General features: G+C 43.8%; 2 protein-coding genes across 9 annotated transcripts in view; one reads left to right on the forward strand and one right to left on the reverse strand.

The window, feature by feature from the left end:
• LOC139817966 (putative receptor-type tyrosine-protein phosphatase mosPTP-1) overlaps positions 1-7,682 on the forward strand; it is a 267,152-nt gene extending 259,470 nt beyond the window's left edge. For 3 of the 4 annotated variants that reach the window (XM_071786319.1, XM_071786318.1, XM_071786317.1), the window contains exons 18-21: positions 55-332; positions 423-558; positions 646-1,232; positions 1,313-7,682. In XM_071786319.1, coding sequence (XP_071642420.1) covers positions 55-332; positions 423-558; positions 646-1,140 — 909 coding nt within the window. In that variant the 3' untranslated portion in view covers positions 1,141-1,232; positions 1,313-7,682. The remainder of the gene's footprint in view (positions 1-54; positions 333-422; positions 559-645; positions 1,233-1,312) is intronic. The other variant, XM_071786320.1, reaches the window with a different exon arrangement.
• An 809-nt stretch (positions 7,683-8,491) lies between these two features.
• LOC139817965 (cell adhesion molecule Dscam2) overlaps positions 8,492-21,992 on the reverse strand; it is a 77,660-nt gene continuing 64,159 nt past the window's right edge. For 2 of the 5 annotated variants that reach the window (XM_071786314.1, XM_071786311.1), the window contains exons 17-29: positions 18,240-18,388; positions 17,871-18,025; positions 16,475-16,656; positions 15,151-15,447; positions 14,030-14,326; positions 13,516-13,651; positions 13,305-13,432; positions 12,354-12,782; positions 11,702-11,986; positions 10,597-10,883; positions 9,681-9,933; positions 9,469-9,559; positions 8,493-9,187 (exon numbers count right to left, since the gene is read on the reverse strand). In XM_071786314.1, the coding sequence (XP_071642415.1) occupies positions 8,761-9,187; positions 9,469-9,559; positions 9,681-9,933; positions 10,597-10,883; positions 11,702-11,986; positions 12,354-12,782; positions 13,305-13,432; positions 13,516-13,651; positions 14,030-14,326; positions 15,151-15,447; positions 16,475-16,656; positions 17,871-18,025; positions 18,240-18,388 (3,116 nt within the window). In that variant the 3' untranslated portion in view covers positions 8,493-8,760. Of the gene's footprint in view, positions 9,188-9,468; positions 9,560-9,676; positions 9,934-10,596; positions 10,884-11,701; positions 11,987-12,353; positions 12,783-13,304; positions 13,433-13,515; positions 13,652-14,029; positions 14,327-15,150; positions 15,448-16,474; positions 16,657-17,870; positions 18,026-18,239; positions 18,389-21,992 lie in introns of all 5 variants that reach the window. The other 3 variants (XM_071786313.1, XM_071786312.1, XM_071786315.1) reach the window with 3 other exon arrangements.

Raw genomic sequence — 21,992 nt, forward strand, 5'->3', positions numbered from 1 at the left:
GTGAAGGAGCAAAAGAAACGAGGCCTTCTAATAATAAAGCATGCCGTCCGACAGGAATACCCGGAATTTTGGCCCATCGAAGGAAAGGATCTCGAGTCCGAGACATTCCGAGTGCGACTCTGCGGAACGAAGGAAACTGTGAATGGGACAATCTTGCTGGAAGTCGCGGTTCGGTCGTTGCAAGATGATTACGAGCTCAGCGCCAGGATCGTTCAAGCGCCGTCAAATCAGAACGGTCTGTGGCCGCACAACAACAATCCGAAGACTTTCGTCAGCATCATTCAAGATTTTCATCGGGACTATCAGAATGGCCCTATCGTCGTAATGGATAGGTGTGCAGAAAATTTCATTCTTGCAAACTCGCGATAATTCCGCGATCAATCATTTTAAGCGAATACATCTTATATTGTTACTCACTTTAGGTATGGCGGAGTCGAGGCTGCACTCTTTGTTCTGCTGACTACGTTAAACAAACAATTGGAATTTGAGCAAAGCGCCGACATTTACATGTTCGCCAAGTTGCTTTACATGAAGCGACCTGGCGTTTTCCGCTCAAAGGTGAGCCTTAAGTTAGAATTTCTTTTCGCGTAATTTTAGCCGCATTCGCGATTAGATGGGAAAATTTATTTATTTTGTCATTCGCAGGAGGATTACGTTTTGCTGTACCAGTGTCTGGAGTCCATGCTATCGACGAAAGGCCGCGCGGAGCCCGATCTGTACGCCATGGCGAATGGACACGTCGCTACGCTGAGCGATCCGAACGAGATCAGGTCGGCCTCGTCGATTCAACACATGCCAATAGATTATCCATCCAAGTCATCCGTCATTCGTGAATACGCGACCGTAGAAGTCAGTTCCGAATACCTGTCCGACTATACCATTCCCATACGCGTGGACCACCCGATCGAGTCATCCAGCAGCCGTGGGAGCGAACCCTGCCTCTCCTCCCACGGCGGCAGCAACGATCATGTAGTACCATCGGAGAAAAGCATGGTGGTGTCGCAGAGAAACATTAGCTATCATAATCATCCGCCATCCGGCGTCTCCGTAATGGTCGATGCTAACGGTTATATCACAAATGGCAGCATGCGCGTACCCTCCGACAGTCTGGAGCCCAGCTGTAAGATGATGCCGCAATGATGCCGGCCTATCTTCGGTTGCAGCGCACCCTCGCGAAAGTCGGCTCCGCTGTAATCGAGACTCCCGAACGCCGGAAATTTAATCACGACCTGGTAAGTGCATGCCCGTACGCCGAATTCTCGACGAGATACGATGTTGTAAGAAAAAAAAAATCTGCTTTTCCTGCGTGCAGACTGATCCTCGCATCGCAGAGAAGGTGATAATTCGCATCCATGGGAGAGCTGGAGGATCTTCGAGCGGATTTCTTAGTGTACATAGAGTTAACGTGAATGTTAAGAGAAAAGAAACCGAAAGAAAAGAACGTGAGAGAAAAGGAATTTCGGTAAGGAAACCCGGTTTCCGGCGCGTGAGCGGACAGTGCCAAACACAAAGAGACAAAGTTGCCGCCGATGCACGCCGGATGGGCGATGCTTATCTTGTCCGTCGCGTAAGTTTACGTTGTTCAATCTTATTTCGTGTACATACATTGCATATAATTATTAATACATACAACACACACGTGCGCGCGCGCCCGCGCACACATAATACCTAGGTACACATACATGCTACATAAAATATTATATATGTATACATATGTATATGTGTAGGAAATTTGTGTGTCTGTCTGTGCGTATGTGCGAGCGTGTGTGCGCGTGTATATACATATATACATATATGCACGTCGAAAATCCGACAGCTCCGAGTTGCCAAAGAATCATTACGATAGCCTAATTGTTAGAAACGATATTTCCGCGGATGGGTGTGTACATATATAATATATCATATACATATACACGTGTATCCAATTATTCTACGTGTTTTTAGTTTATTGTACACATATGTATGCGTGAGGGTGCATCGTCGGGCGAAATGCTTCGCACATATATACGAATCACGATTGCCGCGCGTGATAACGAAATTCATTTATAAGCGTCTGCCCTCTCTCGTTTTTCATCCACTTCGATTTGTGGTCCCAGCCCAGTGTTGGCCGCGACAATGCACGGCTTATCGTGCCTGCTACTGCCATTTATAGCGACGATACACCGGTATCGGCGATCCGTCGTGCCGCCGTGATCGTCGATCGTCAATCAATCGTTAAAATTAAGTTTGGACGAGTGATTTCGCGCGTAGGCCGCTCGATACGCGATACTCAAATCAAAACTACGTATGTGTAGCAAATATCGTACCACGTGTATTCGCTTCACGTTCGCGGAACACCCGTAAACGAATCGAACGCACAACTTCGTAGAAAACTATACGGCTTTTGATAACGGCTAACGCGCTAACGTTACTTGTAAGGTGCGATCTCTCTATGGGAAATAACGAAGATTTTTTTTTATAGGTGACGTTTGCATAAAATAACGCAAAAGCCGAAATTTTCTGATGGAATTATTCGTTAGTAGACACCAGAAAATGTGAAAAAAAAAAAACCGCGTCGACTCGTGCTATGGGTTACGCTTTCTCTTTAATTAAAAATATAAAGTAATGTAACTCTTTTACGATGATGACAATCGCGATATTTTAGTTTACCGTTGCTTGTGTGTCTTGGTACCCCGAGAACCGCGAAACAAAGCAAAAGCAACGACACTCTAAATCCTCAATTTATTAAATTATACGAACTGCGTATGCGTATCTGCGCAAGATAGTATTTAATTTATTTCGTTAATCATTAAAGGAGGAGAACCGTTTTCCCTCTGAATTTTCTTCTAAAATATTAGAAACGTTTTATTTTTGTAAGAACTATTGAAATTAAGTGATTTTAGCCTAAATGGACGTATTTTGACGTCTGTTTATCCTGTAATGCTATTTAATCCCGTTTTACCATCAACGCTTCTATGTCACCTACATATCATTTCCTTACATTTGTCTAGTGTGTATATGTGTTTCAGGTAGAGAAAAAGTCGAAGACATTTTACAGTATGTAAGCTATAGTTTCTTGTAATTATTTTATATAACACATATTATCATCAAATAAATATCTACAATAACTAAAAGATAAATATACGATATATTTTAGAAAAACTCTGCTACAAGAATGTTGATACTATATATATATAAAGATTACGAAATATTTAATTGTTATTTTACACACCCAAATGTAAGGAAAAGATATGTAGGTGTATAGAAGCGTTGATGATAAAAATGGGATTAATTAAAGTTACAGAATAAACAGGCGTCTATTTAGACTAAAGACTCACCTGATTTCAATATTTCTTACAAAAATAAAACGTTTCTGATATTTTAGAATAAAATTCAGAGGGGGGGGCCAAAAATCGATCTTATGGGCCTTATGGACCCTTCTCCTTTACGACGAAGTGGAAGACACGTGAGGCTTACGACGAAGAAAAATCGAGAATCGACGAATTATGCAAAGGTCACTTTCGTTGCATGTAAAGATACTCATCGCGCAACCGTACTGATTTACAAATGTGTCTTATCGATTATTCGTCACCGTGCATCGAGAAAAAGCGCAGTCAGATTACTTGCGAAGTGTACGTTCCGTCGCTTGGCCTAACTCGTACAGTACAAATTAGTCTCTACTTTCTTGAAAGACTATTCATTTAAGTTAACAATGAGCAATTACGTGCAGGAGACTCAAAACCGGTTCGTTTCAACTTGCCGAAACTGTATTTATAATTAAGTGTACCAACACCGTTCTAATAATAATTGCGACAAAAGCATCAGTCAATACTACCGAACGACGGCTCTTCCGTGGTAATCGATAACGTTATCAGTCGACTCGAACGGATTTTCGCGTCACGGAGAAAGAAGGCAAACGGAATAGAGAGAGAGAGAAAAAAGGAAAGAACAGTTCCTCGCGAATCGCGGCAGATAATATTCCGCCAGGTTCATCTCGTCACACGCGAATGCGATGTATAAAATTCGCCAGAAAACCAGAACATAATCGTCCGCCTTAATCGCCACCCTTCGGACGTAGAACCGGATGTAGAACCGCTGGACGAAAGGGAGAGAGCAGAGGCAACGAGTAACAATTTGCCGAAGGAAAATACGCGTGAAAAGAAAAGAGACTCTATACGTTCTTTTGGTCAGCTCGCTGTGATTAGCTATGCGAAAGTGCTCGTTAGAGAGAAAATCGCTTTATCGTCGATACGTCAAGTTGCGTCATGATTAGGAACGCCCTCGCGGGCACAAGACTGATTGTCATACGGGGAAATCAGAACGAAAAATTGATTCCCGAGTCGCGCGTTTCGCTTCGCGACGATCGTGGGGGGTTGCGAGAGCGTAAAACAACAAAAAAAAACCAGAGATCTTCGGCGGAAGGAACGGAGTATCGGGCATCGCTGTTCCTCTCGCACGAGAGTTACTTTTTCAAAAAGCTCGAGGTAGCGCCCGAGTTACGTGAAGAGAGCTTGCGAGCGCGAATAAACGCAAGCGCATTTCCGGAACAAACCGCTCGCGAGCTGATCGATCTTCGAGATAAGGGATTGTCCATTGGAAGCCCGGCAATCGATGTACACGTATGTATATCCGATTAGCCGCGGTCAAGTCTCGATTGATCGCCAATTCGTACGAAACGGAACACCTATTGACTTATCGTCTAACTAGAGATTACTGTGTATGTAAAAACCGTGTCTTTTAATTAATGCCGTAATAACTTAAGTCACCGAAAGAAAGAAAGGAGCGAGAAGCGATATTATTGTACACATACCCACATTCAGACACACATACACACACATGTGAATGTACGCGAGAAACTACGCCGAAATGGTAGATGCACACCTGAGTGACGGACAGCTCACACGAACACGAACTCGTCGCGCTAATAATCGAGAAGAAAAAAATTTATATATATATCTATATACATATATATGTATATATATATTTATGATGTGAATGGCGATCGGAGAGTATAAGATGATTGTGCGGGCGTGGCGGACGAGGAATCGCTCCGTCTTTAAATCGGATTCAACGAGACGGGGACAATGCCATAGAGAAAGGAGAGAGGAGGTTGAAACAATGCTCGTACATCCCGCGGGCGACTTGTACAGCGAGCGATACCTCGTCGCGCACGTGCACATACGCGATCTATATTGTATTTTACGATATTACACGATTATATGTGTACGTACCTACATGGATAAACGCAAAATAGACGTCTAATGAGGTATGAGTGGCCGTGAGATGAGACGGGGGGAGGGGCGATCCAGGGGGGAGGGGGGGGTCGTGCGCGGCCGCCCGCGTATAATTCGATGATAAAATAGGTGGTGTGTATAGATAATGTAGACTCTAGTCAACATAATATTTGTAAGATGACGCACACACACATTGTCTCGTTCGTTTTCACACCGTTAGTTTGCATCTAGCTCCCCTTTGGCTCTTGATTTCATTTCTATCTCTTTTCCTGCCTTTCGTCGTCCGCTACGCCACGATCGAGACGAGAAAGATGACGATTGAACTGCGTTTTCCTGGTCGTTCGTCCGCCGGATAGCTATAAAATGGTTATTTGCTGACGGGAGGGAAGGGGGGGGGCAATCATTTTTCTTCTTGTTAATCCCATTTAACGAGCTCCTCTGCGAGAGAAAGAGAGAGAGAGAGAATGGTTCGCCGATATTAATCGCGGATAATTTCGAGTGTCGCACGACAAGGTGGACGTAAAGGAGCTGGATCGAGCTCCAGTGCGTTCCATCGGATTCCTTTTTACACTCTCGGTATAACAAAGACTGCGATTGTAACTGTTAGTATTCGCGCGGACCACACGTGGAAGAAAAGCGAACGGTCTCGTTCCGAGTTGATTTTATGTGATATATATACGTACGTATGTGCATATGTGTATTTTATTAAGTGAAAAACACGGAAGCGAGTTCGGGAAGGGCGGTTCGGGATTGCGCGGATCTCGTTGGCGCGCGCAGTCGTTCAGAGAAGTCTGTTACTTATGCATATAAAATACGTATATCCAGCAATATATATGTATATAAATTATTTATATATATATATATAAATGGATATATAGAAATGAATGTGTTTTAACAGAGGATGTATATGTTGAATGCCTATCGAAACCTTCAATAGACAACCGTGAAAAAAACACACTCAAGCACGTTCGATTGTTTCGTACATAAGTTGCCACAATTTATAACTTTATAATTATTATTCATATAATGAATCGTCTCGCAGAAAGCACACGGCGGAGGGGAGCGGACTCTCTCTCTCCCCTCCAATCTAAACGTATGCACTACGGCCTACGGTAACTGTAAAAAAAAAGAGGAGGAAGCTGTTTATACGTATAATCATGATTAACGTGCATTAACAATCTATCATCGACACCGCTGGGTACACCGAGGTCGGCTGATGTACGGAAAATTGTAGAAAGCGGTAGAAAGTTTTAGAGGAGGGTCCCGAGAGACAACGGGTATCATGAATCCGCGCCATGCCCAATTAATATCCGACGAATACGACGAGAATGATTACGAGAAATCGATACGTAAAAACGACAGTCAAGACTGCCAAACGAGTACCTATATATTGAGAACATTCCTTCCTTTCTCTTACCTCTTTTCCTTAACTCTTTCGCTATGGCATCTAAGAACGAATTTTTAATAGTGCATTCTGAATACCTTTATTTCGACGTATTCGACTTAGAACGGAAATTGAGATTCGACAATGGAAGAATTTCTTTCTACCCTGGAAATGTAGAAAAGTTGTCAAATTAGCGATTTAGAGAAATCAAATATAGCATTTGAGGAGTCGCGAGAGAAATCGAGCAATTATTAATCGATGTGTCTGTCTGTATAAATAAGCGGGAAGAATTATAAGTATTATTATATTCTGAAAGTGTGCGCGAGGATAATGCAGATATCACTTTATAATAATTAAATTCGCAATGTATTTTTGTTTTGTACATAAAAAATGAGAGAAGATGACTATATTATTATCTCTTAAAAGTGCAGGAAAATAATGCGCGTGTCAGTTCTGAATAGGCGCGGCTGCAGCCAGTGATGCATTTCTGTCAAGGATCCGGCGCGATCATACCAGTAGCGAAAGAGTTAATCTCCGAGCATAGCGACCGCACTGCCTTCGATAGAATTTTTAACAAATCGATTCTCTCTGACCGTCGCGACGCGTCGCTCGGGAATAAAAGAGATCATTCGCGCCGAGAGAGAGGAGACGAGTCGCGTGACGTGTTAAAAACGCGAAGCACGAATATAATATAAAAAAAATCAAAAAGCTCGGTTTCTCTGTTCCTACGACGTCACGCGAGTCATCCTTGTCGCGACGCGCGGCTCTCATCGTTAATTATAAATCATTGTGAGCGGCAACGACACGCGTCAATGAGTCGCGAGGGACACGAATGCTGGTCTAATGCGGTTTCCATCAAGCTTTATTACTCGACATACAGTACGTATCTCAACGAAAACGTGAAGAAGAAGAAGAAACAAAAGACAGAGAAATTTTAGAGAGGTTTAAACGGATATAATGATTGCGATATCAGTCATTATGTGCGATAGTATTACTCGTTTTTTTAACTGTACGCTTCATTCGAGAAGAATTGTCCGTGCTTAAGAACATATACGTCTAATAAATAGTTTGCGAGAAATTTCCAACTGGTCAAATAAGCCAAGTTTCACTCACCAGCGAATCACCATAGGCCTTCCGTAAGCGCCCCAGTCCGGATGCAGTCGCTTCCTAAGATGTGATCTGATGGCAATTAATTAAGCTATCGCAAACGCAATAACTAAATTCACTGCGACACACTCCTTATTAAATCCTATTCTATTGTCGTCATTCGATCTCTTAATAATTATCCATGCAAACGCTTCTTTTCTATTAGATTTAATATATATCGAAGTAAATTATTCATTGACAGTACATCAATTTAATAGGAAATCGCTTTCTGTTAATTACACGAAAATTGGTAAATTATTTAGCGATTGCAAATAACATATGGAAATATTTTCATGAAAATTAATCTCACTTTGCGCAGAACATATGATGATTTCCCAATTCATAAATAATTGAGTAATATGAAATAATATAATTTTTATCTGATGATGGAATATAGAATACGTGAGAAGTATTATTGTGATTAAGCAAGAAAAGTGCATCTTTTTTATTTTCGCATATTGCATAAAGGAAGTACTCTTTTCACTTGAAGCGGTATTTATTGTAGTCAATTGACTACAATTATCTGTAACAAATTTTTTATTTGAATCTGCACACGGTTTTTTGTTGTTATAATCAATCACAATTTTTAGACAAACATACTTGCGGTAACGAAATGTTAGTGAAGATCAACGACGATTATTTGCTATACTTGATTGGACTGGAGCTAAATATATCGATGCGGAAGATTTGCAAGTAAGTATTGTTAATAAGTGTACAGAGAGGATTCCGGGAGTGGACGAAGGTGCAGCCATTCTCTCCACTTTTTTTTACAAAAATAAGTCTTTATTTGTAAACGAAGTCTTTGACAGAGTAGTCACTCCAAAAGACGAACATCCAGAGATCTAGATCCGTAGAGCGATGTTGGCGATCGCGTGTATCTCAATGGCGAGAAAAATCGTAACTTACTTCGACTTAATAACACTCATGCTTTGGCAATACTTCGCTTATTTAAATCTTTCGCTTTTTTTTTTGGCTTCTTTTAAATTCCATTTTGGTTTCGATATTTGATTAAAACACTTAAACGGTGATAGTGAAATCCTTGGGCGATTTGGAGAGCGAGCTGTTCGAGTGGAGGCCGCTCGGTCGTTTCCTGTGCAACTTGAGCTTCATGTCGATGTCGCACTCGGCCTCACTGGTCTCGTGAACGTCGGTGAAGCCGCTCGGTGGCTTCAATTCCAACGTAGACAGCTCGCTGCCCCAATCGTCGTCCCTCCGCATCATTCTGAACGTGCCCGCCGGCTCCTCCAGGAGGCAGAGCGACTCGACGGACTTCCTGATGCTCGGCAGCTCCTTCTCCAGCCTGTCGTAGGAACCAGGACGCACCGGACGACTCGGCGACGCTCCTCGCGAGCACGAATGCACTCCGGACTCCGATAGCTTCAGCACCGGTCGCAGTATACCGGGGATGCGACCGTCGATCGCGACGTCGATCGCGCCGCGGCTCCTGCGAAAATGTCGATTGCTGTTTAAGAAAGCTTTTTGCAAAAACTTACTCGAACAAGTCGTATCGAATTGTTTATACAAATAAAAATTAATTAGTAACTGATGATACAGAGATGATAATGTATAAATATATCGAAAAGCTTTATTATCATAGCAATATGTAATTTAAAAGAGAAACGTGTCTAATCTTTCTGACGTATATTTTCCTCTCTTTTGCGATAATGCGGTAATAATAACGACTATAGTGTCTGTAATCTGGCTCGAACAGCTCGACGATCTTACCGTTGCTTTTCGAGCCTCGGGAAAGTCTTTCTCTCAGAAATTGGTGACGGCTCGGTTGATGTACTTGATTCGTGCGTGTGGTACAGCACATCTGGAAAGACGCACGCGAGACGTTGGCGCGAGAAGTGGGATTAGTGGTTGCGCGGTTGATTTACGTGATAGGCTGCGTTATTACACGCGGCCCGGACACAGAAAACTGAATACTAACTTACTATGATGAACCGGTCGCTGCACCAGGGCGAGCCGCTGCTCCCGCTGATTCGCGGAGTTCGGCCCCGGCGAGCGGGCCATTATCGACGTCGGCCCGGAATCGTCCAGATGATTCGACGACTCGGTGCGACTGCTGGTGCCGACCTCCGTGTCGCTGTCCGAGCCGAGCGTGTCGTACTCCTCCGACTCGGATTTGAACGATTTTGATTTGCGCCGCGCCCGACCACGTACTTTCGTGTACTGGTCCACATCGCACTGCAATCGATTCGCTGTATGGGATTTTTTTTTTGCGAGAGACACACGAGAAATGTTTTCGACACGCGACTCTCTTGCGAACGTTATTTGGAAAATATTCTTTCGCGAAACATGAGTCGGAGTAAGCATTACTCGTATTCGAGATTGCAAAATATTAACAAACGGAAGATAAATAGTTTTAATTTAAAAAAGTGGTTTCTACCGATACGCCTTATAGAATATCTTTCATTAATTTGTTATTGAAGAAATTTGTTCCTTTGCGGCACCGTTAATACTTTTTAACGATTTTTGCTTCATATTGCTTTTCGCATAAATATTTCGCACTGTAATTAAATTCGACCGCGTAATACTTATTAAATAACGTCGGCGATTCGAATTTAACATTCTCCACGCAATGCGAAACAATTTATGGTCCCTTTAAGTATTAATGCAAAGAAAGTAATTACTCCCATTGCATTATAACTTCGCTAACGAGATTACTTTTGATCGCGGTGACTTTATCCGAGGTAGACATCTGGACGTCGTAAGTTTCAGAAATCTTTTATCAGCTCGGACGTCACGATTTACGGGGGGTGGGAGCAGCGATATGTCAAAAGAATCGTAAGATGGATCGTAAGTGGCCGGCGCCGTAAACCGTCGGTTGTGTGAGAAAATAAAACGTACTTGAGCACCCTGCAGCATCGTCTCGCTGCGTTCGTAGAAGAACGCCTGTCTCATAGGGTTCGCCGACAGATTTTCCTGCTCGGGCAGATTGAAGGTGGCATACGGATAAATGTCTTCCGAATACTCGGGTATTCGTTCCAGGGCGCTCACCTCGCGGCAGGGCGATTGCTGTCCCGGTTTCCTCACGGTGGCGTAGTATTGTTCCCTCTGTTCCATGTTGTGCTTGTTGTCCAGGGCCGCCTGCGTTTGCGAGTTCGGATCGTTCGCCCCGCCGGATCCGTCCGGATCTAGAAACGACCGCACTCGAGTTCGTTCGATTGCCATGCAGACACTCGATGATCACCAATTATAACGTGACCCAGATTATGTAATATGCGTGATACGATATAAAAAAAAGAACTATAATACTCAATGTTCGTCGAATAAAAATCCATCGACGCGAACTCACTTCTGAGATGTGTAAGAAAGTAAAAAAGTTAAAAGCAAGCACAGAGAGTTACCGCACGCACGTACGAGAAAAATATAAAATTCCATCGTCGTGTAGATTGAGCGTATCCTCCCGCGGTTTAAAATAAAGGCGCTCACGTAGCGTGTTGAAGATGATATCAAGAAACTGGTGGTAACTCGAATAAGGTACGAGCGAGCGTACCAGTATTTCTTGAATGATTTATGCACGGGGAGATGTTCTCGTTTCAGTAACCGACGTCTCTATCTGTAGCTACGACCCGGCTATGTAATTCGTTTATAAAGTTTTTAATTAAACCAAACGCTCGCGGTGGATATCGCGGACCGCGCTGTTGTTGACATTGTACCTGATATCGACGGTATAGTTGACGAAAAAAATAAAACATCCGCAGAGAGAGACTGTCCCCCACCTCCTCCCCTCCCTCCCTCCTGTTCCCAATTCGCGGCGGAACCGTTACAACGTGTACCAAGTGGAATGCGCGAGAATAAACGGCATCTGACAGATTTTGTTTTACAACGTTGGAAACAACCGTATCCCCGCAAAGCCGGGAGTCTGTGTGTGTGTTCGCACGCTGCTCGAGGCGTTTGCGACGCGAAATTGATAGAGCGGGCTTCGAGTATACCAGGCTCGGTCACTCACGTGTCTTGAGGCAAAAGCAGACCCCGGCGATCGCGAGCATGACAGCGAGAACGGAGATGACGCTGGGCGCCAAAACGTGGGCGTCGAGGTAGAGCGGAGTGGTCTCGCTCTCCTGCGGATGATCCTCGTGCAAACGGTTGTTTCCGTTCGGTGACAGCGTGCTGAACAGGTACTCAGCCTGGGTGGAACCGGCGTTGTTGTAAGCCGTCACGCGGAGCTCGTAGCTGGTGCCGCTCTCCAGATCGACGATGGGGAATTTCGACTGCGGCGGCACGTTATTGGACACTGCAACACGCGCCGGTCAAATCTGATTAATTATCGGCATATGCGAGAATATTGATAATTGATAGGCACTTAGAGCGATCCACGAGTGAATTTTTGAAATATTTTCTAGAACGTCAATATTTCCAAATTAATTCAAAATAATTGACGTTATATTACGCGAATGATTCTGCGATTGATATATACATTGATATTGATACACGCGCGCGTAACAGGAAATAAATACGGTCGGCATTTCTCGCGAGACTTCCCGGATATTGATTTTCGAATTAATTCGGCGCGATCAACATCGCGCTCCTGGAGAGTTTATCGGGTCTCACTTCTTCGCTTCGTGACTTGAACTTTTCGTATAAGAGTTGTAGGTTCTTACCGAGCAGCCAATCCCCGGGCAGCCTCCTATATTCCACGACGAAGTAGGTCAACGGGCAGCCGCCGTCCTGCCAGGCCGCCAATTCCAGAATAACGAACGTCTGATTCGGCTTGACGAAGTGATGCTTGGGCGGCGGGACCGGCTTCGAGCCGTTGGTCTTCGCCAGCTGTATCTCGCTCGCGCTGCCGCTGCCGATCCGGTTGAAAGCCGCCAGGGTGAACTGGTACCGCGTGCCGCATTGCAAGCCCTCGAGGAGATGCGTGCTCTCGCGCCGGTCCAGCATGACCTCCTCCCATTCGGCGAATTCCCGACGATAAGCCAGGAGAAATCCCTTAATAGGCGCGCCACCGTTGTCGCCCTGCTTCCATTGTAGCTGGATCGCGTCGGTCGTCGTGCCGGTCGCCAGCAGAGTCGGCGACGTCGGCGGCACTACGTACGAAAGTTTACCAATTAGAACTTGGCGCTCTCTCGTGCGCCGCTCGAGAGACGGCGAAACACACACCGCCCGACATTCGCTCTCCCCGAGAGCGCCGAGATGCGCCACTCGCTCTCTCGTTCTCTCGCGCATGAATAAGAATTCGTATAGGAGTTATCCTCGAAGTGTAAGACTCGCTCTCGCGAGGCTGTGCGGAAATGCAGCCTGAGCCTCGGAGAACCCTTCAATCGTGATTGCGTAATACATTTAATCGGAATTGCAATTCTGAAATTTGTTAAGTTAGATACACTACTTCTAAAACTCCGACTGGATCTGTTGGAAAGTTTGTGATATAACGCCTTTCTATCAAAAAGATTTGAGAACTTTAAATCGTATTATCCTCGCGAGGCGAAGGGGCGTTATCTACTTCCGCGGAGACGGATTAAAATTTCGCGTACGCACAATGCATGCGCTTATCGCGAGAGGCGTGATTAGCGGCGCCGGGCGGTCTTAATGATTCCGCTTACGCGACCTACCCTGGATATGCAGCGTGTACGTAATTTCGTCCGTGCCGAGCGAATTCTTCGCGTGACACGAATAATTGTCCTCGTGACTTCTCTGCACGTTTCTCAGAGTTAAGGAGTTGTCCGGGCCCACGTCGGATCTGGAAAAACTCGCCCCGTGAAATGTTACGTCTTATATCGTACGGTTTGAGCTACCACGCGTTTCCGTTTGCAGTTTACTTACTTTTGGTGCAGCTTCATGTCGGCACGTCGCCACTCGACGGTCGGCCGGGGATCGCCGACAACGAGGCAAGCCATATTAACGTCCACTCGCCACGGCACCACGATCGGCACACCGTACGATATTATTGCAGCTGGAACTAATTAAAGGACTCTCCCGTTACGAGTTTCCGTACGTGCCATTTACGCTCCGTAATATCTCCCGCAAATGTGGGTATTATCGAAAAGTCGCGAGCACCGCGCTTACGTTCGTTATATCGATCCGGAGCGTGCTGCTTCAACGTCAAAGAGCAGTTTCGCCCTTTATGGAATATGGACCATCGGGGTTCCGCGAATCTGTATTCCCGCCGTGGGTATGCGCGTTTCAGCATCAGTTGTACAGTTTCCGCGGAACTCGACGAAAATGAAAAGTTATATCGGAGCGCTCGCGGAGGCATCCGATACGGTATAGAATTTTACGGCGCGGAGGCGAGGAATTTTTCAATAATCCCGAATCCCTCGAAGGGAGAACGTCTTACCGGTGGTGCTGGGCTGAAGTTTGATGACCGGCGTGCTGGAGCCCTGGCCGACCTTAGTCGAGGCCGTGACCCACGCCTCGTAGGTCTCGTGCGGCTTCAGGCCGGTCACCTCGTGATGTAGATTCTGCGCGGGCAGGGTACTCTTGGTGATCTTCACTTCCTGGCCCTTCTCTAACACGCGGATGTAGACGGTGTACTGGATGAGCTGGCCGTTCGGCCGTCGCGGCGGCAGCCAGGATATCACGACGGCGTTCTCGCCGCTGACCACCGCCTTCACGCGTTCCGGGGCGTCGGGAACTGTCGGCAGAGTTGTCAATCTTTGAACGTCGCCGATGACTTCGCGGAGAGAAGGTTCAGGGAAATAGAATATGTATCGCGTAACATTTGCATTAGAGACACGAAGTTGAATTTAAACGGATCTCTCACTGGAGACCCTCAAATTAGAATCTGGCCATAAAGCGATTTTGTCGAAATCTTGCGAGAGTGAAGGATATACATTCGCTACCTCCTTCTCTTTATAACCTAGTCTCTTATGATGCACGTTTATGACAGTCTACGCTGTAAAAGTGTCACAAGTATTGCAGCAATAGATAGATAGCGAATGATAGCGATATTGTAGATAATGTAGATAGAGAACATTTTGACAAAATCGCTATTTGTGGCCAGACTCTAATTCTACGATTTTTAGATCTCTCACAAATTATGGATTTGTTTTTATTCCACTTAAGTTTGGAACTCTTCTCTATTTGAATAATTTGGGGAAATTTTATTTTCTAACCCGGGCGCCCGAAGGAAATTTACACCTCAGTATTGAAAAAATAAAGCTTCTAGTAATTTTAACGTTCTTTTCGTTTTTTAGATATTTTTTTGTTTCTCCTTACTTCTTGCATATTTTCCTCAAATACTAATAAATTATAAAACAATAAAAATATATATTAATTAATAACAATGACCTTTAATTGGGGTGTAAAAATCACCATAGGTGAACATTTATGCAAAAAAAAAATTAGATGCCTGTTCCCGAGTTTTATATATATAAATATTTTTTTTTAAATAAACGCGTCGAAAATAAGCTGCAGATCGAATAACCAGTATTAAAGGGTAATCTGCACGCTGTTTACCAGTTTCGCCGGTGGTGCAAGACACGGGACTGCTCGCGACGCCGTCCCCAGGTCTGGTGTATGCGAGCACCTGTACCGTGTAGTTGGTGTACGGGCTGAGGGTATGCAGGACCGTGCTGAGGGCATGACTGACTTTCGTCTCCCTGCTGGTCTGCGAGTCCGACGCGGCCTCGTACAGCAGCTTGTACCCCAGCACGACCCCGTGAACTTTGTCGGAAGGCGGCGGTTTCCAGGTCACCTGGATGTTCTGACCATTCAGTGCGGCGCAAGCTACATTCTGCGGTGGCGCACTTGGAACTATGTCAAATCGGTACCGTAAATCGCTGTAGCGCATTGCTTTCCTTTGACGTGTCGAAAAATGTGGTTTCGAGAGTTTATGTTATTGGTATACAGCTTACACCACACACACGCACACACCCAGACTCGTATCGAACTCGCAGTGACTCACGAAATTGACCAAGTGTCTCGAAAGTTACAAGAGATTTGTTCAAAGGTTATTATTCCAGAAACATTATTTGTTTTCTCTTCACAATATATATAAAGCCGTTAGTTCAATTAATTAATATGATGACATAGTTAATTCAAGAATAATTATGAAATTTTTTTTACGTCTACCTGTTTCTTTTGTTAGTTTTGTATGAAATATTTAAAACCATTTGATCAATTTTGTGAGTAGCCGAATATTTAAAATGCAATATGCAACACCAAAGTTGCAGGGAACCCAGATAGCACAGCTGATCTTTATGAATTCAAAAAGATCTGAATCTGATCTTTATGAATTCATAAAGATCAACTGTGCTATCTGGGAAGATATGAAATTATAAAAGCATAAAAGAATCTCAATTGCAAAAACTGTGATTTAGACAAAAATAAAATGCAGTCTGGCAGAATTTACATAGTCACACGGTAAAACGAAAAAATTTGACGAAGAATTATTATTGTCAGTGTCGAATTTTGTGTAACAATTTACTGTTTGGGTCGCGTAAAAGCTCGCTTCCATAACCCAATATCGTTACGCAAATGATTGCCGTTGTTCAACGCTATGCATTATATATCGTATTGAACGTTTGTACACCAATATGGTATATATGACAAACTTTAAATTATGATATTAATTTGTAATATGAAACTTGATCTCATCATTTGCAATTCTCAATTACATTTAGCTCGTAATCAAAATGCAAAGAGACTACCTCAAAGCGGCGCGCCGTAATTGCTTTGTTTAACGCGCGCCGCGCGCGCGCGCGTCCAGATATTTTTTACAAAACACAAAATCCCGCTCGAAGTGCTCGATAAATGTGGAGAAAGGGGCTTTTCCACTCACCGTCCTCGAACGTGTGCGCCGTCACGGGATCGGATCCCGGGCCGTCTCCTTTGCTATTGAACGCCTTGACTACTACGCTATATTGGGTATATTTTCGTAGACCGGTTAGTCTATAATCGTGCGAGCCGTCCCCATTTCCTGTGATTCCTACTCGCGTCGTGTTCATCAATTGATCATCTCCTCTGAAATAAAGGCCGCGAGATCACGGTTCGTTGAAGCGAATAAGATAACGCGCGGGAGGGGCAACGAAGGCAATCGACAGCGGTGAAATCTGTGTCAACCACGCGAACACGAAGGGTGTGTCAAGAAGAGAAGACTACTAAATTGATTTGTAAATAATCGATTGTGAAAAGTTTCATTTTAAAAAGAGAAAGAGAGAAAAATTGTTCTTATAAATGTTAAATTACGTAAAGACAAGTGTCTATTGTCCCTAGATGATAGCTGAATGACTTCAAAGTGACGAAGTTGACGGCGTAACAAATAGACAGTTACGCATTAAAATATATAAACCATCTTTTCTTCTCTTATAGATCCTATTGTTCGCAAGTTCAGTGCTGTCTAAGAACGGGAAATGCCTGGCACGAAAGTCGCTGTCGCCAAAGTTTACCGGAAATCGTCCTTATCGTCCGCATTTATTACGTTCCGCTGTCCGATTCGAGTATAATGGAGGAAGTAACAATCTCGAAATTCAATGGAATATATAACTGCGGAGCGCGAACAAAAAGGTATTTTAAGAATTCATGGTACTTTCTGCCGCGCGACCGGACCGTCGAAGTATGATTCAGTTATTCTGGTATGAAATGTCATCGCGCAAACGTTATCATGCCTAATTCAAGAAGTTTCGTCGCGAGCGATTTTTGTCGCGTCAATTTTACTTTTTTTCAGTGAAAGATATTTAAATTTGATTTCAGTAGAAAGAACAATTCTCGAAATCTGATTTTAGAAAGAATAAATGTCTATCACAGAATAAGATGTTTAAGTTAATTTTTCATACAAATTAAATTATGCTAGTAATATATGTCTCGGTATTTTTTTTTATCTCGACAGTTTCATCTATAATGAAAAATATATCCAAAACTGTCTGTCTCGCGAAAATAATACAGCGCGCGTTAAGATTATCACACACAGGTTCGTTCTATTTCTGAAAAACATCTCTCTCAATTCTTCAATTTTACCCACGAAGCATTTTTCTCGCAAAATCAATATTATCAGTACTGTCGAAGATATAACGCTTCGCGATTCAAACGACCCGGTTCGTACAAATTTAGTGTTACGCGATATCTTGGCGCAAACGGAGGGGATCATCGCGATCATTGTTCGAAACTTCGGGCCAAAGTGATGGACGCTAAATGCCGCAAACTACCGTGGTTCAAGAGCGGTAAGCAGATAACGATACCCGAGATTGGTGTAGCCGATGGTGTATCCGAGTAGTTCGCCGTTCCACAGGGATCGATCCGGCGGTTGCCACGTGATCTTGAGCTGCTGCGGGCCCAGGGGCTCCACGGAGACGTGCCTGGGCGGTCCACCGGGCACTTCGCCGTCCGTTTGCACCTGTTTCGAAAATTTCGAGAGATCGCCCCCACGGCGCACGTGAAAAAAAAAAACCACAATCCGTCTGACGTTAAACGCAACACGTTAATGACTTCGTGATAATGTGAAAGTTTTTTTTTCTTTTCTTTCTTTCGATCATGCTTTGTGTGTGTATGTGTGTGTGTGTGTTTTCTTTTTTTCTATTCTTTGTCTTTCGACAATGTTTGATACTGACATGAAGGATGTCGCTTGGCGCTGATGTTCCAAGATGATTTTCCGCAAGCACCCGAAAGTGGTAGGTAGTCGCGGGTTTTAGGGGCGATACCCGAGCGACCGTGTTGTCTCCGGCTACCAGCTTCTGCGTGTTGTGCTCATGCCACACGTCTTTCCAGCAAAAGGCAACAACGCTTAGAAGGATGCAGTGTACGAGTCTCTTAAAGCGTAATCGCGGGGCGAGTCTCGCGAGGCGAGAGATGGTGTATATATATCTTCTCCTCCCGAAAATCCGGACGGGCGCGATTAACTTGTACAACGCTCTCTGGTCGATAAACCTATTTCGTTTCTCCCGTGGCGCGGCCCGTATAGTTTAACAGTTGCCCGCAAAGACGGATCGTATATGTGATGAGTAAACGAATCGATCAAGCGAATGACATTTTAATGGAGGATGAGAGCCGTATAAACTCGTGCAAAGGGGTAGCTGGCAATAAATATCGGACCGTACGCGTATACACATATACAGTCGGATATGCATGCCAACGCTCACAGTTGGAGAAATTAATTCGAAGCTCTATGTTACACACAAAACGGAAGCGCGCGATATCTCGGAGATGCGGATTATCTCTAGTTTTAATCTGTAATTTAGAGACGCGCAACTTTAGGGAGATCTAGCGCGAGAATACATGGACATTAAAATAATTCACTCGCGATACCGGGGCGCCGCGCCGCGCCGGGATAATATACATGTATCTCGCGCGGAGTAAATAGTACGTGCGAACATTCGCGGGCGATATATTTATCATCGTTTGGTCGGTATCTCCTCGGAAATCTCGATCCTCGCGAGACTCGATTTTGGTAAGAGCGATAATAATTCTCGACGGTGCTTGCCTCACGAACATGTTTTATGCGCGTTAACACCACGACGCTTCCATGCCCCTTCGTGCGTTAAGTTCGATAATTTAACACCAACGGGGAGACTCGAGTCGATTAGGCGTAAATGAGGACATCCAAAGTTAACGAGCGGCCAGGGCAAGGGGCGTTTCAAAGAGAAGTTTGTGGCATGAAAATAGGGCGAGTGAGAGTGGGGAAGGTGGCCCGGTAGTCGGGGGGGAGGGGGGGCGGGGGTGGGTTTGTAAAACAAAGACGCGAAAGGAGGAAGATTCGCAAACGACTTTAACAGAAAACTTCGTCTTAGCTGTCGTCGTCAACGAAAGCCGCCAACAACGCCCGGAGATGCCGGATGTGTGTGTATATGTTTCAGAAAATAAAGTACTCTCTCTGTGTCTTCATAAAAAGAAACTTTGACAACGCACAATCGAATTAATAATTCTGATTTGCATGGTTGCAAAAGAAGGCTGTTGAAAGTGGGAGAAAGAAAAAGAGATATATACATGGAAGATATAAATAGACGTGAAACGAAGTCCGCCGAATCTATGAATTTATATGAATAAAATTAAGATATTTTCACATGCGGAGGAAAGATCAAAATATCCCCTGTGAAACGTCAGCAAATTTGGCCACGAGACAGAAACGGTTTAACAGTCCCGACGTCCCTTTTCGGTGAACGAATTGATCAATGAGAAACGTAAATCGCATTTCCTTGGAACACAAACGCGCGGAAGGGAACGTCAAAGAACGGAACCGCACTTGCGGCCGCGCGTATTACACGGGGTGCACGAATCGCGAACAAATTCGCGGCGCTATTATGTAGAATCAACTCGACGTGAATTTACAAGAGACACAGCGATGTAATTACCATTGCTCTTGACAGCCGCAGCTCATGCGACAGACTGCGCCGCGTTACGTTGCACGCGCGTGCATCTTGGAGCGACATTACAAAACAGCGCATTACGAGAGAAAATATCCAGTTTGTATTTGCCAGAGTTACCTCGTATAGAATGAAATGTTTTAATAAAATGCTAATTTACTTAGTATATATAACAAATGCTAAGTACAACAACAAGCTAATATTAAATATAAACTGTGATATTAAAAATGCTCTTTGTTCACAGAAAACAAAATATATATTACGTCGGTAATTATATTAATATATCTGTTTTTTGTGTCCTTTTGTTACCATATGGCAAACGAAATATTTTTAAACGTATCCCCGTACAAGGTAAAATGTAATTCGTGATACCGAAATGGAAGTAATATACCTCAATTTATTTATAACGTTTTAATTTAATAATCAATTTCTAAAATATACAGCGCGATACGTTGTATCCGTCGATGTTTCAGGAACTATCCGTACTCATTCCGCAACATTTTATATATTGAAAAATCGTTTCCCGCGTGCGTTTTATTCCCTTCCGAAATTGCTGCTTCGACTGATTCGAAAATTAGAGAGTAAATACTCCATCATAGACATTCACCAGGTAAATATACATTCCGCGATTGAGCTATTACTTACTAGTAAGAATACACATCGTGTTGATCGTGTTAATAGAATTTCGAACGTAGGAGAAACGGGCGGGTTCGGATAAAATAAGTCCAAAAATAAGTCCAAAATAAAGTAAACACCTAAAACTTCTAAACGAATACCAGCGGGAGACGTGGAGCAGCTTGGTGGGATAAATGATTAATGATTTTCCTCCCGGGGGCAAAAGCCACGGCGTTATTCGGCCGAATACGAATGAATATACTTTCGCCGAAGACATCGTAGTGTTAACTTAAACGTTACGACATGATATTCCGCGCCGAATGATAAAGAAATGCCAAGCGCATTGTGAACGCGCGCGGATACGTATAATGACGATGGATCGAGAATGTAATGGGGCGCAATAAACCGTACACCGTACATCGATATTCCTTCCTCTTTTTTTCCCCCTCTCTCTCTCTTTTTCTCGCTCTCTCTCTCTCTTCGAGCTATCATTCGAGCAAGCACAAAAAAATCTGGTTTTATTTTCACCAATATACGCGCTGCTATAACGCGATATTTACATCAGCCGTTGGAATTAATCGCGTATATACGTCCACAGTAAATAGAAAATTAAACAAACAGTTTTTAATCTCTTCCATATTTACGCGCATCCACACTTTAACTATTGATCGCGGGCTAGATCAGAGAACACAAATTAAAATTTAAATTTTTATTGTTGAATCTAAAATTTGCAAAGCGCAGGGCGGTCTCTCTCAGCGCATTCACCGTCACATCATCTGGAGGCGACGCGAGCGTTTCCTTGGGAATTATGCGATTTGCATGAGGTAATTTTATTTTTCCCTTCATTCACCGTTTTACATTCGCCGTTTGTAAATTGGGTGAAACGTGAATTAAATGAAAGTAGAAAACATTATCCGCACGCAAACGTGTAACTTTGAAAGAAGTGCGACATTACTTGGCGTTCTCCATAGTATAAGCTTTTGTCATAACTGTCGAGTCGCAAGTTGGAGAAAATCCACGTAAAAATTTTTATACCCATTTGAAAGTTCAAGACCCCGAAGTACCTCCATTATTTTATCATAGTCAACATCGCGAGCTCTTGTGTTAAAACTATGTCCAATCTATTTCCAATCTTTATTTTTATTCGTCGTTTAATTGATTAGAATAAAGAAAATCAGGTATCGAAAAAGTCAAATTTTAGGAACCGTGTTGCGAGTTGTATCTGAGCTGTGATATCGTGTGATACACGATATACATATGTGATGCGGTCAATGTGCCGAGGAATCGGCGTCGTTGGCCAGAAATGCAACGATCTATAACGAGATGCTCTCGGGCTTTCGATCGATAGTGAGCGAGGTTTCGCGCGCATACACCGAAAAAGGCAGACGA

Source organism: Temnothorax longispinosus, chromosome 8 (genome assembly GCF_030848805.1).
Source record: "Temnothorax longispinosus isolate EJ_2023e chromosome 8, Tlon_JGU_v1, whole genome shotgun sequence".
NCBI classification, from domain to species: domain Eukaryota; kingdom Metazoa; phylum Arthropoda; class Insecta; order Hymenoptera; family Formicidae; genus Temnothorax; species Temnothorax longispinosus.